Source organism: Haliaeetus leucocephalus, unplaced genomic scaffold (genome assembly GCF_000737465.1).
Source record: "Haliaeetus leucocephalus isolate CR32 unplaced genomic scaffold, Haliaeetus_leucocephalus-4.0 Scaffold953, whole genome shotgun sequence".
NCBI lineage: Eukaryota > Metazoa > Chordata > Aves > Accipitriformes > Accipitridae > Haliaeetus > Haliaeetus leucocephalus.
Window position 1 is genome coordinate 2586032 of NW_010973389.1, and position 13913 is coordinate 2599944.

Below are 13913 nucleotides of genomic sequence, written 5' to 3' on the forward strand. Positions count from 1 at the left end.
AAATTCAGGGAAGATCTGCAACACGTACGTCTTACCTTCCAATTTAAAATCCCCCCTTGCTCCTAAGTGCTTTCCATCCACACTAATTCACCCTAATCCTCAATCTACCTGTTTACATCTGTTGTGTCCTTCCTCACTGTTGATCTTTAATCCCTGCCCACCTCTAGCTGCCAGTGTCTGTCTCCAAGCAAACATCAATCTGGAAGAGAATTAGAAATTATATTTCTGGACTGGGACCATGGATAAAAGATTTATTCTTTTTTTTTCTACTCAACCCATATTCTGCTTGTGTAACACACATTTTGGGGTTGGCTGTGTCTACCCTCGCATAGTGCAAATAAATACAACACTGTAGTTAGGTTTCAGAACAGCAATCCACCACTACAGTATTTCAGTATCTATATAAATGTCCATTCCCATTTTGCTGCTAGGAACAAATATTATAAAACTCCATTTGTGTCTTCAAAGAGAAAAAGGAAAAAGCACACATGCACAAATAATGCTAAATTCCATTCTTCTAATCGATTAAGAAAAATTTATTCTTCATCCTTAAGAATTTAATTAATTAGACAATACTAGGCAGCAGGAGAGGAAGAAAACAAGAAAACAGGGAAGTTAAGAGATTTTCACGACGCCACACTACAGAGCAGTGGCAGAGGTGATCAAGATTCAGAAGTTCAACACTTTCAAGTCCAGAACCTTAAAGTTTAACAGGATTTTCCTCCCACATCAAAAAAAAGTGTTCTTCATTCCGTACTGAAAACCAGTGGACTGCAGCTTCCAGTCTCAGTATTTTGGACATGCTTTCAAGAAAAAAAAAAAAAAAGAGCAATATATGTGTCAAACAGGAATTAATCCCAGCATAAGAAATTTTACAATAGATTGGCTATTAGGTACCACCTAGGTTTAAAACAAATTCCTGTTTATCCATTTAAAAATGCATACCTTAGCTCTGTCTTACAAATAGGCAAAGGAGTACGTAACCTTTTTTCTTTTAAGAGGAGCAGGTGACTCAGCCACATATTCCCAAGCGATGCTGTGGGCTTCTCCAGGGCTGTGCAAGCAAATGAGGAGAAAAATCCCCCTCCTTGGAGGCTCAGAGATCTGCAGGCAGGAGCAGGAGGGATGGAGCAGGGCCTGGACATGTATGTGCTCTCCAAAAAGTCAGTGACTTGCTGGGCTATGAGCTGCATTCATGCACAGAGGTTTTGCTAGTTTATATCTATTTATTTTTTTGCCCATAACATTGGATGTAAATACACCCCAACCTGACAAATACACTGAGCTCCATCTCACCCATTGTCCCTGCAGCACTCACTTTCCATATTACAACAGCACAGTCAGCAGAGGTTAAGTTTTCCCTTCCTAAACTTTATCCCAGGTTTCAGATTCTTTGGATTTGGTCACTCTTAACAGCCAAAACCCCAAGCAGAAATTCTGCAACACAAAAAAATAATCCCTGTTTGCTTTGCAGCCAAAGATCAGGGTGTTGCAGCACACTCTCACCCATGCTAACAACCTGAGCTGTGCCAATGTCTGATTTGTACCTGGGGAATGCTTGAGACAAAGCAAAATCATGCCAGATATTATTCTAGCACTCCTTCCAATGCCCAGTAATGTCCATTCCCAAATTTACTGCGGTTACTAAAGCATTAGCAGAGGAGAAGGAGCATGCATTTGATCACTCACTGCACATTAACATCCTTGCAATCCAACCTAGGACAGACCAAGCCAAATTTAATTTCAACCTCACTTGGTTTCCTGATGTGCACGGAAAAAAAAAAAAAAAAAAAAAAAAAAAAAAGACCTTTTAGCAAGCTACAAGGGCAGCAAGAACTGCCAGCACCTTCTGAAGAAGGTATCCAACATGGACTGGATAAACCTGTGCTAGCAACGACAGCCTGCTCCTGGACACCACCTTTTCCAGTGAAATCTGGGGACTCTCCCCTTCACGTAGCGTCAAAGGAGTTGCAGAACCTCAGGAGAAATGCTGGCTGGAGTATTTAACCTGTCTGGAGCCTGATTCTGCTTTCTCCCTGGGGAGAAGACTGGATGACCCCAACTGGGATGCAGACACTGCCCCAGCAGCCCTGAGCACAGCAAATTGTGAGCCAGCCTGGGAATAAGCTCTGACCCGATCTATCACTGATTTCAGACCATAACCTCCCTTCTAGTACATCTGCACAGCACAGCAAGTCACAGGCGAGTGCTGGGATGTGCACGGTGAGACAGCACTGATGGAAAAGCAAACAGCTGCAGAAGAGGAGCTCCAACCTCAGCCTATTTCCCATGGATCCCCATTCAGCAAGCATGGACAGATGTTCATACAAGGTCATGGAGTAACCCTACTGCTCAATTTCGGCTGTGTCTTGCTTCAGGTAGACTTATTTGTAGGCACAGTTTAAGAAAAAAGGCTCCTGATCCAAGCATCTGACGCTGCCAAGATGCAAAGAAGAGGATGCAAAGCACAGGGTGCAAGACCAGGGGTATAGAAACTGTTAAGGAAGCCTTGCAGCACTTGCAGGAATACAGTCAAGCACTCACTCATGGCTTGTTGGTCAAGGGCTCTAAAGCAAAGACCTCTCTGCTCTCCTAACTGGAGAAGTGCTCTTGAGCAACTGAGAAAGTTGGCAAAGAAGAATTGGATTGAACTGACAGTATTAAAGAAATCTCGGGAGCATTGGTATCTTGTCCAGATCTGAAGAGCTTAAACAAGAGCTAATACAAACTTTGCATGAGGCAATAGCTGAGCTTTATTTTTTAATAAAACTTAAATTTTCTTCACTCTGCATCTGAGACAAGGAAAAGCCTTTGCTTACTGGCTCTGCCAGAGATCAGCCAGCTGCAAGAGCAGCCAGAAGCAAAAAGCATTGAGCTGTATTAATTTCAGGAGCTGAAACTAAAGCAGAGGACAGTCTCCTTTAGGGAAATACATCCACCTGGAAAGACATCCCAGGAGGACAGCCTCAGGTCCGGGGTTCACGACCAGGCACCCACTGGGAAACTAAAGGAACAAACAGCACATTCATTCTGCTCTGCTTTCCCTATCAAGGTACATCTACCCATACGACAAGCAGACTGCAGGGAAAGGATCTTAAACTACTTCTAATTTGACCGTAATTGAGTGGAAAATGGAGCAAGCTATTCTGAGAGGATGAGATGTTTAAACGCATTTCCAGCTGAACGATGCCTAAGGAGAGGCCAGCGTCTTTGCTTTCTGATTTTCTGTTAAAGATTGGGACCACAGGCATGATCTTTGCATGTGTACAGTAAAATGGCTTTGGATGACCAAGACTAACAAATAAAATTGGTAGAAAAAAAAGTTTATCTTTACCCAAGAGGTTTTTGGTTTCTTTGGTTTTTTTTTTTTTAAGTGCTATGAAGTTGTCAGCTCACCCTCACATATTTCATTAAAACACTTTTTTATTCCAATGGTGTCTTCTGGTTTTGCTAGTTATATAAATAAATGCATAACCACTTAACTTCCCTGAAATACTGAGATTATAGTGAAACATTTATTATAATGTTAAAAGTGCTAGAAGCAATAGGGCAAAGGTTTTCAAAACAAAGAGTTTCAAAGTTAATTCTCCTGGCAATTCCTTTTGCTATAAGACATGTTGTTCATTATTCTTTAATATGTCTTTTTATGTTTAGGCTTGTTAATTCATTAAATAACTGCTAAGATCTCTAAGAACTGGATGTAAAACAGAGAATATCCTCTAAATTTAATGAAACTGGACTAAAGGAAATAGATTTAAAACGTTTGGAAGTCTTGCACAATAGCAAAGAAAAAAACATGAAATAGTTCCTCTGTAGATGCCACAAAAAGCTTTTTGAGGTTGTCTAATGGGAGAGATCATCTTATTATAATTTTTTTATATTGTTTGCATCTAGACTTTGACTTGCACTTTATTTCAGGCCAATTAATGACTTATTTAATATGACGCCTGCATCCTCTACTTCTGTGTCCCCATAAATTCAAGAAAACATGACAGGACCCAAGACTTAGAAGCGAAAGTCAATCATTAAGATTCTCAGAAACTTTTTACACAACATTTGACAAGCCATTTTATTGTTTAGTGCTGTATAAAATAGAGGCAAGACCCCTTTCTTTACAGTCCAGGTGGTAAGCTTGGAGTAATATTTGTGAACCCATCTACACACAGCACATAAAAGGTGATAGAGAAAGCACCTTTCATTCTACACTTGACAGGACTCCATCCCAAAAGCACGCTTTCGTTATATTACTGAACGTGACCAAGACACGGTGCAATCCTTCAGTTCTAAAGGCTTTAATTTTTTTAAAATATAACACCACCCTTAATATTGCACTGTAGCTTTAAATCTTCCTAAAAGATTCAAAGATTTTGTTCTTGCTTTCTTCCACTACTTTTAACTCTTTCTAACACTCTATACTAAGGACATTTAAGTGCACGGTTGGGTCCCTCATTGCCCCAGTGAGGAATAGTTGCCACAACCAGACCTAGACCACCTTCCAGACCCTTTGGACAACACTGTATGCTGCAATGACCAAGGGCTTCAGTGTCCCTTTAACAAAACATTGCAAGTATTGGAAGTCATTTGAGAAGCTAATGCAAAAACAAAGTAGTATTCAGGTCCCAATATAGCAAAAGGATTAACCACCTGCTTAATGTTAATTAAGCTCAGGGGGACTCCTTGTGTACTTAAGAGTTTGTTATGTGCTTCAGCACTTTGCAGTATCAAGATGTGAAGCTGGCAGTGGATTCCTTCCCATGGTTTGCCATCAGACCCAGAGCTGATGAGACCACATGGTGGTCAGGCCACAGTGCTTGTTCATACACAAGCTTTTGAGTGAGTTTTGTCTACAGAATATCTACCCCAGCTTTAGCCACTGGTCCTGGGTCTGCAGCAGAGCTCTTGCCATCCCTATCCCACCAAAAGGGTCGTGACTGGTATGAACAACTCCCTGCCGTGCAGCACATGAGCTCTCCGACTTTGCCAACCTGGACGCAACAATGAACCCCATGATGTTTTTTCTAAGGACAAATCACTTTCCAAAACTGCTAGGAAAAGAGTGAAATAGGATTGGAGACGACAGAAGGATGGTCCAACTGCTAAGATGGGACAGAGACAGCATTGCCACCACTTACATGTGACTTTCCACCCAAGAGTTGGTTGGTGCACCACAGAAGCAGGTAGGTGGTAGAGAGGGGAGGGCAAAGAAAATTATAGACCCGATTCCTGGAAAAATGTTAGAACAAATCATTTAACAATTGCTAAGTATCAAGATGATAATTAGGTGATATATACCCAGCAACCACTGCCAAGAACAACTTGCATGGACCAATCTAATTTTGTTCTGTGACAAGATAACCAACCTAGCAGACAAGGAGAAAGACACATTTGCGATATATCTTGAGTACAACTCTGGCCAGTGTCCCACACGGTATCTTCACGAGCAACTGAAGGAAAAATGGTCTAGATGAAGTCACAGTAAAATTAAGCACTGACCCAACAGTCCCTTCAGTGTACCTAGAAACACTGCACCTCTGGAATATGAAATTACCCTCACCCTTTCAAATCTGGCTTTTAATGTCCAGGGCACAGTAAGGTTAATAAAAGCAGTGTTAAAGATTTCCTGGCTTGTGGCATTTTAATTCAAGCTATTTGAATTCCCTGACCTTTATGCCTTCCTGTGTTTAGCAGGTTTTGTTCATTTTCCCCACAAAAAGACGGTTTGGGGAAGATAGGCTGAACATGGTAGAGAGTGCATGTTGCACACATCAAAATCGTAAGAATTCAGGGTTTAACTCCTACTGCTGTACAGTGTTTGGTCTCTGTTTACTTTAAATGTGTTTCATTACTTAAAAAAAATCTTTTGAAGTCGTGCCAATCTTTTTCATTTCTCAGGTTAAAAGATAAAAACAAAACAAAACCCCCAACAACTTGCTACTACCTACTTTCCAACTTCTCCATGCAACACCAATGCACAGCTGAAACCCAGAGAAACTCCTACAAGGAAACAGGGAAACACTTGGTTTTACATGAATTTTTGGGAGCAGAAGAAGGACGTGAAATGCAGATGCTGCTGGAGAAGGTCATAACTTACAGCTGCAAAGCAGGGACATGCCTTACGCCTCCACTTCCCACTCTTCACTGTTCTTCAGTGCCTGTGGGATGACACTGTCAAGCCCCAAAACTGCTATACTGCAAGTAATCATGGTGGTCTTCCTTGTGACACATCTTAGGGTACTCCCTGGTTAAGGCTACAGAACACTTGAGCTTTGCTAAGCATGACCTCTCTTTCCTGCCAACAATTTCTGATAGGGGGAAAAAAAAGTATTCTTGCTTTTTTTACAAAAAATCCTGGATATCCAGCAACACCATCAAAAGCAGAGTTTGAACCTGTTTTCTGACACCCAGGAGTCCCAGGCAAACCAAATTCCTCCACAAACTGCCTCTGGGATTCCTCCCAAAACTGCTGCAAATGGAGCCTGTGGATCTCTCCAATTAGGCTGGTCAGCAAGGGCAACTGACACAGGCCCGATGATGGGCTGTAAGTCCATCCATCATCACATCAACCCAGGGCCAAGGGAAGCACCTTCAAGTAATTAATCCTTCCCAGCCTGGGCAGTGCATTTGGATTGAGCAGGGAGGAAACTCAGCCAAGATGGACAGATGGGTATTAGGAGAGAGGACACCCTCTTGGTAGTATCACCCTTTATTAAAAAACAAAACAAACAAAAAAACCCAACATACAAAATCTGAGCCCCCTTTTCTTTGCTCTCTTTCAGGAAATTAAAGATTTCAAATACGAAGTCGCCAGCAGTTCTTCTTTTCTACATCCCACCCTGCGACCACTTGCTGTGACAGGCCTCCAGCTCCCTGGCTGAGCTGGGGCTGCCGAAACCTGCTTTTTCTTTGTATGTGACTTCCATGCCAATTTATTACCGAAAGGCTACAAAGCAGTGCCACCCCCATCACCTTTATTGTTGCAGGATCTCAGGGTTTTCTGTTGGATGCCTGAATATTACTGCTGGACCACACACTACTGTTGGACAGTAACTATCTGCAGGGATGCAGGAATGCTGTTTTTATTTATTTATCAGATATAAAAAGAAAAAGAGGTTTAGAGCACATGCAGAACATGTCCATCAAGGTCTGCCCCCCTCTGTGAGCAGACATACGTACGCCGGCAGGAAGGCCACGCTCTTTTGTTCCAGCCATACCATGATCTAATACAGCAGGCAGTTTTTTCTTAGCAAGCAAGTCATCCATCTTTCAGAAGCAGGAGGCAGATGATTAGTGTTGCATTACAGTCTCCTGACAATTAATTAATGACAATATTTGGGGGTACTACAACAAAAGACATCCAGCACGTGTTGCTCAGTCTCCCATGGCAAAGGGCCATGGGGAGATACACAGGTTCAGATGAACATCTCTGATTTGAGACACACAGAACGGAGAAGAGTTTCTCCAAGTTGCCCTCTGCCAACACAATCAGGTTCCCTCCCTTGCAATCCTTTCCACAGGGACGCCTAGCCAAGGGACCAACTCGGTATTTAGCAAGTCCGCAACCAATTTTGGCTTGCTGGGAAAAATCAACCCTGGTGGACCTTGGTCCATTGCAATGCCACCCAAGATGACCTGTGCATGCATGAAGGGGAACCCAGCACTCAACTCCAAGACATAAGCCAACATGTTAACAGGGTCCAGCCAGGCAGCCGACAGACCGTGGCTGTCTTGAGAAAGCTGATGTTTCTATATCAGCTGCTTTTTGCAATCCACTGAGAGTGGCTTCAGCATCACATCGGTAACCGCCAAACGATGGACAAGGTGGGCACAATAAGGTATCTCTTCAAATATTTAGAGATTGCAAGTGTCTTGAATTGTTCTGTGCATTTGCATTAAAAATAGTGGTCCTTTCGTACAGCACAATAAGTATCCATGATTTTTTAACCTAAACTACAATGCACCGAGATTCATCATTTGTCTAGTCCTCATTTCAATTCTCTTTTCTTATGGTTCTTTCATTGTGCCCAAGTATCCCATTCTTCCTTTCTTTTATGCTTTTAATTTTGCCTTGTAGAATAGCCTAAAAATCACTATTTGGAACTGAACAGACAACTTGCCCTTACTTCAATACCTTTTCCCTGTTCAAAAAAAAAAATCATAATTATACCCAAACTCATAAGAAAACAGAAAACCAAGACAAAACTGTATGCTTCTTTTATATTTCCATCCAGGGGGAACTGCTATTTTCAAAACAACAGAATGTTTCCTGAACAACATTTGCAGCCCTCAAAACTTGAAAACCAAGTCAGGCTGTATTAATGAACAGCCCAGCCGAAATCAAAGGCAATTTAAGAGAGGAGTGATGTTCTTCCCTGGAGCAAAGCGATAACACAGCCCTTTGCCATGTTACAAGATCTCCTTTCCTGATGCTTCTGCAGAGGTCTGAACTCTCAGTTGTGTCTACACTGTAGCCACTGCAGCCTTACCCTGCAGGGCAAGCCAGACCCAGGACACAAATTAAATGCAAGAACATGCTCCAGCTAACAAGCCTTGCTGAAAGCCAGACTAGATTAACCCAGATCAAGCCCTACAGCAATTGCCCATCTGGATTGGGATCCAGCGCACATCTGGACAGCTAGAGATGTGGTCTTATCTGCCCATGCCCACAAGGGCTGGCCTCTTGAACAGCAGCTCAGAAGTGGGCAGGATGAGACCTACCTTCCACCTCCGTGCACAAGCCAGCCCCATGTCAACAGGGACAACTGTTGCACTACCCAGTGTTCTTCTGGCAAAGGACGCCTCCTACAACTTGCCTGTGTCAAGAAGGGGACACAGTAGAGTCAATGCCTTCAACACACAAAAGCAGGAGGTTATAATCATTAGCTGCACTCCATGTTATGACAGGGACATTATGAATTTGCTTTTATGAAGCACAGCTTTGACTTGCACATTTAGGACCATTTCACATACACACGTTGACAGCTGGATGCTTTTCTCTCTCTACTTTAGCATTTCTAGAGTCCTTTGGGGCAAGGGGGAACAGGTAAGTAAAGCACATCTGGTCTTTTCTTAAAAACATGCCACAAAAATAGAATCCATAGTCATTTGCAAGACCCTGTTTATGGTTTCAGCATTTCCCGAGCAAGTTTTTGACCTTGCTGCCATATCCAAGCACATTTCCCAGATTCAAGCAGCCTCCACAGCAGTTAAGTTACCCTCTGTAGAAGCACAGCCCGCTGCCCTTTGCACATCTTCCTATCTACTCCAATCATCTGTGTGCCTACAGCCAGCCACAGAGCAACCATTTGGACAAACTTCTTGCAAAGGTGACCGGTAGATAAGGAAAGTCATGAGCAGGTCTAGAGAATATACTATGTTTCTTCTTGTAATCCCCTCAAAAAACCTCCAAAATCCTCATCAGCGCTGTTCTTCCACGTTGCAGCCTCAAGTCCTGAGCATGGTAAGACGTGGTGCCTCACCATCCAAACTGAACTCAACAAAAGTTTGGGTTTCACCTTTGAAAATCACTGTCAGAAATGACCTCTGGAGATAATGTTGTATTTATACATCAGCCACACTGAACATGAGCAAGTAAAACTTCAGTCTCCAGAGAGTCAAGTAGAATAAATTACAGCAAGGGATCAATACCTTACCAAGGGGTTGATAGCCTTGTCTCGAAGGGCCTCCAAATGGATTCCTGCTCCCAAATCCACTCCCATCAATGGATCCATAAGACATTTTCTAGACAGCAACAGATGTCGGATTATACTTCAAACCTAAGAAAACGGAAAAAGACAGATACAACACTGTTAAAAGTCAGTTAAACCCCAGTATTCTAAGAAAAAAGGGGGAAAAAAAGGCAAATGAAAAAAAATACAGGACTATCTCCAAATTTCAGGATGCCCACCTGCAAAAAATAAAAGCACTAAAATCCAGGTCTCCTGGACTACCACTGATCTTGGGGGCAAACGAGTTATTTGACTTCCCTGTGCCTTACCTTCTCCGGTGACAAAGGGAGACCATTTATCTGATTCAGCCACGGCAAGACTTTTAATTCCTCACTGTTCACAAAGTGCTTTGAGATCCTGAGCTGGTAGGCAAAGACTAGGCACTTGATCAAAACAAAGGTAATGCTGTCTTCTGGAACATTACCACTACGCAGCTAGCTAGAAGTCTATCCATCATACTGCAGTCTTGATGAGCTCTCAAAAGAGACAGTTTACTGCTATATTACAAGCTCCTGGGACTCTAGTATAAATAGTGGAGCTGGAGTTATTTCTCCTTGCTGGTTGGGAAAAAAAAAAAAAGCTGTAAGGCCTGCAAGGCCTAAGGTAGTAAGGTACCAGCAGCAGGATGAAATCAATGCAGCACTGCCAGAGAAAGACTATTTCTTCCCCCTTCCCACCTCCCCATCCACAGGTGTTGTCTCACCATGGGCCCCAGGTACCCTCCAGCATATCAGCAAAGTCCCAGTACTTTGATATTAAAACTGGTTCAAACCTAAGGCATGGAGATGATGACTGCAAAGGAAGAGAAGAGATAAAGGTTCTGTGTCAGTTGGGGCATGATACAGGAACAAACCTGGCTGCTGCTTCCTTACACCAAGACTATGAAAAAATGTTCCAAACAGGGAAAATCCGGAGGCTGAGGATAGAGACTTATTCCCCAAAAAAAGACGACAACACTGCCTACAGCGTAGCCCTTCACCAGGCAGTGATGGTGCAGTGTAGCAGCATGGGAGAGTCCAGTGGAGAGAACACACTGGTATGAGATGACTAGGAATACCACCTGCCCTCCATGTAGGGAGTTGCTCTGTCTTATAAATGTTACTTGTAAACTGAAGGAAAAACAAAAAATTTGGGCCAACAAACCATCCTCTCCAACGAGCATGTGCAATCCCTTCAGTGCAATGGCAGTACCACAGAATCATCGAACAGTTTGGGTTGGAGAGGTCATCTAGTCCAATCTCCCTGCAATGAGCAGGGACATCTTCAACTGGATCAGGTTGCTCCAAGCCCATCCAAACTGATCTTGGATGTTTCCAGGGAAAACCCTGGAAACCACCTCTCTGGGCAACCTGTTTCAGTGTTTCACCATCCTCATTGTAAAATATGTCTTCCTTACATCTAGTTGGAATCTACCTCTTTTAGTTTAAAACCATTACTCATTGTCCTATTGCTACAAGCCCTGCTAAAAAATTTATCCACATCTTTCTTATAAGCACCCTGTCGTCATTTCAGCCCAGTCGGTAACAAAGCACCACGCAGCCACTTGCTCACTCCTCCCTCTCCAGCTCTGGTGGGATGAGGAGAAAATATAAAGAAAAGCTCGTGGGTCAAGACAAAGACAGGGAGGGATAGCTCACCACTTACGGTCATGGGCAAAAACCAGACTCAACTTGGGGAAAGACCAAAATCAGTTTAAAATAATACCAATCAAATCAAAACAAGGAACAAGGATAATGAGAAGTAAAACCAAACCTGAGAACAGCTTCCCCCCACCCCTCCCTCCTTCCCAGCTCAACTCCACTCCCAGTTCTCTCTACCTCCTCCCCCCTGCGTCGGGGAATGGGGGTTGGGGTCGGTTCCTCACACGGTGTCTCTGCCGCTCCTTCCTCCTCAGGGGGAGGACTCCTCACTCATCCCCTGCTCCACTGTGGGGTCCCTCCCACGGGAGATATTCCTTCACAAACTTCTCCGGTGTGGGTCCCTTCCCCAGGCCGCAGTCCTTCAGTCCCAGTCTGCTCCAGCACGGGCTTCCCCAGGGAGCGGCGGACATCTTGGGGGGCATCCATACCCCTGCTCCACCGTGGGGTCCCTCCCACAGGAGACAGTCCTTCACGAACTTCTCCAACATGATCCCTTTCCGCGGGCTGCAGTTCCTCACAAACTTCCCTGGGGTGGGTCCTTTCCCCGGGCCAACCTTCAGTCCCAGCCTGCTCCAGCGCAGGCTTCCCCATGGAGCGGCGGCCATCTTGTGGGGCATCCATCCCCCTGCTCCGGCATGGGCTCCTCTCTCCCCAGGCTGCAGGGGGGCATCTGCTCCCCCACTCCCCTCCGTGGGCTGGGGGGGGACAGCCTGCTGTCTGGTCTCACCACAGGCGGCGGGGGCATCAACCTCCTGCCCTCCTTCCTCACTGACCTCAGGATCTGCAGAGAGGCTCCTCTCACATCCCAATCCCCTCACTCACTGCAGGTTTCCCCTCTTAAATCTGTTCTCCCACAGGTGTTTCCACTGTCACTGACGGGCTCGGCCTGGGCCACAGGTGGGTCCGACCTGGAGCTGGGGAAGCTTCTAGCAGCTTCTTACAGGAGCCACCTCTGCAGCCCCTTCCCCGCTACCAAAAACCCCGCCACACAAACCCAAAACACCCCCTTTAAGTACTGAAAGGCTGCAATAAAGTCTCCCCAAAGCCTTCTTTTCTCCAGACTGAACAACCCCAACTCTCTCAGCATTTCCGCATAGGAGAAGTATTCTAGCCCTCTGATCATTTTAGTGGCCCTCCTCCGGACTCACTCGAACAGGTCCATGTCTTTCCTCTACTGAGAAAGATGTTGGGGTGTAAGGCTGGATGACATGAGACGCTCCATCCTGGGCTTGGAAACTGTGTTGGTTTTGACTGGGATAGAGTTGATTTTCTTCACAGCAGCTAGTATGGGGCTATGTTTCAGCCTTGTGATGAACATAGTGTTGATAATACAGGGATGTTTTCGTTACTGCTGAGCAGTGCTTACACAGAGCCAAAGGCTTTTTTGCTTCTCACCCCACCAGCGAGGAGGCTGGGGGGGGCACAAGAAGTTGGAAGGGGACACAGCTGGGACAGCTGACCCCGACTGACCCAAGGGATATTCCAGACCATAGGACGTCGTGCTCAGCATATAAAGCTGGGGGAAGAAGAAGGAAGAAGGGAACATTCGGAGTGATGGCGTCTGTCTTCCCAAGTCACCATTACATGTGATGGAGCCCTGCTTTCCTGGAGATGGCTGAACACCTGTCTGCCCGTGGGGAATTAATTCCTTGTTTTGCTTTGCTTCAGCGCAGCTTTTGCTTTACCTATTAAACTGTTTTTATCTCAACCCATGAGTTTTCTCACTTTTACCCTTCCAATTCTCTGCCCCATCCCACCTGGGGCAGTGAGCGAGTGAGTGTGTGGGGCTTAGTTGCTGGCTGGGGTTAAGCCATGACAGTCCTTTTTGGCACCCAATGTGGGCCTTAAAGGGTTCAAGATAATGACAGATTTGCTTGGAATGCACTAGATCGAATTTATAGCTGTTATTGCTGTTTAGCTATTAACTGGCAGGCTCCTGTGCTTGCCACGGGGCTTGCTTGCCTTACTGTATGTTGGAGTCTAGTGCTCGTTAGTAGCTGCTTTTTCTTTCGCTGCTGCTGTACTCCTGTAGTGCTTATCATCCTACTCTGCTGTGCCTGGGAACATTTTGATAACAGCAATGGTGATGCGCCTGGGCTGGCAGATGGCCAGGGCATCGCTGCTGTTTCTGTGCTGCTGTAATGGACAGGCTGGAACTCCAGTGTGAACTTGAGTTGAAGGGACCGTGACCTATGGATGAGCCCACGCAGCAGCAGGACACCCCGAAGCATCTGTGGCCGTGGTTATGTCTGTGCCACAGAAGCTATACCTCTGAAGGGATTGTGGCCCAGGGAGAAATCCATGTTGGAGAAGGTACACCTTGAAGCATCAGTGGCTGTGCATGAGGCTATGCTGGAGCCCCTCAAAGTGTATGGCCATGGGTAAGCCCACGACAGAGGGACTGCAGCCATGGGTAAGGTCAAGTTGGAGCAGGTTTACTTCTGAAGGGACTGTGGCTGTGGGTAAGGCCATGCTGGAGCAGATATAGCTCTGAAGGCATTGCGGCCCATGGAGAAAACCACGCTGGAACAGGTACACCTCAAAGTGA

The 13913-nt window shown here is 45.0% G+C and overlaps 1 protein-coding gene across 1 annotated transcript in view; it reads right to left on the minus strand.

Moving 5' to 3' along the window:
• TSNARE1 (t-SNARE domain containing 1) overlaps positions 1–9735 on the minus strand; it is a 306679-nt gene extending 296944 nt beyond the window's left edge. The window contains exon 1 of the mRNA XM_010584213.1: positions 9651–9735. Within this exon, the coding sequence (XP_010582515.1) occupies positions 9651–9735 (85 nt within the window). The remainder of the gene's footprint in view (positions 1–9650) is intronic.
• Between the last annotated feature and the right edge of the window lie 4178 nt (positions 9736–13913).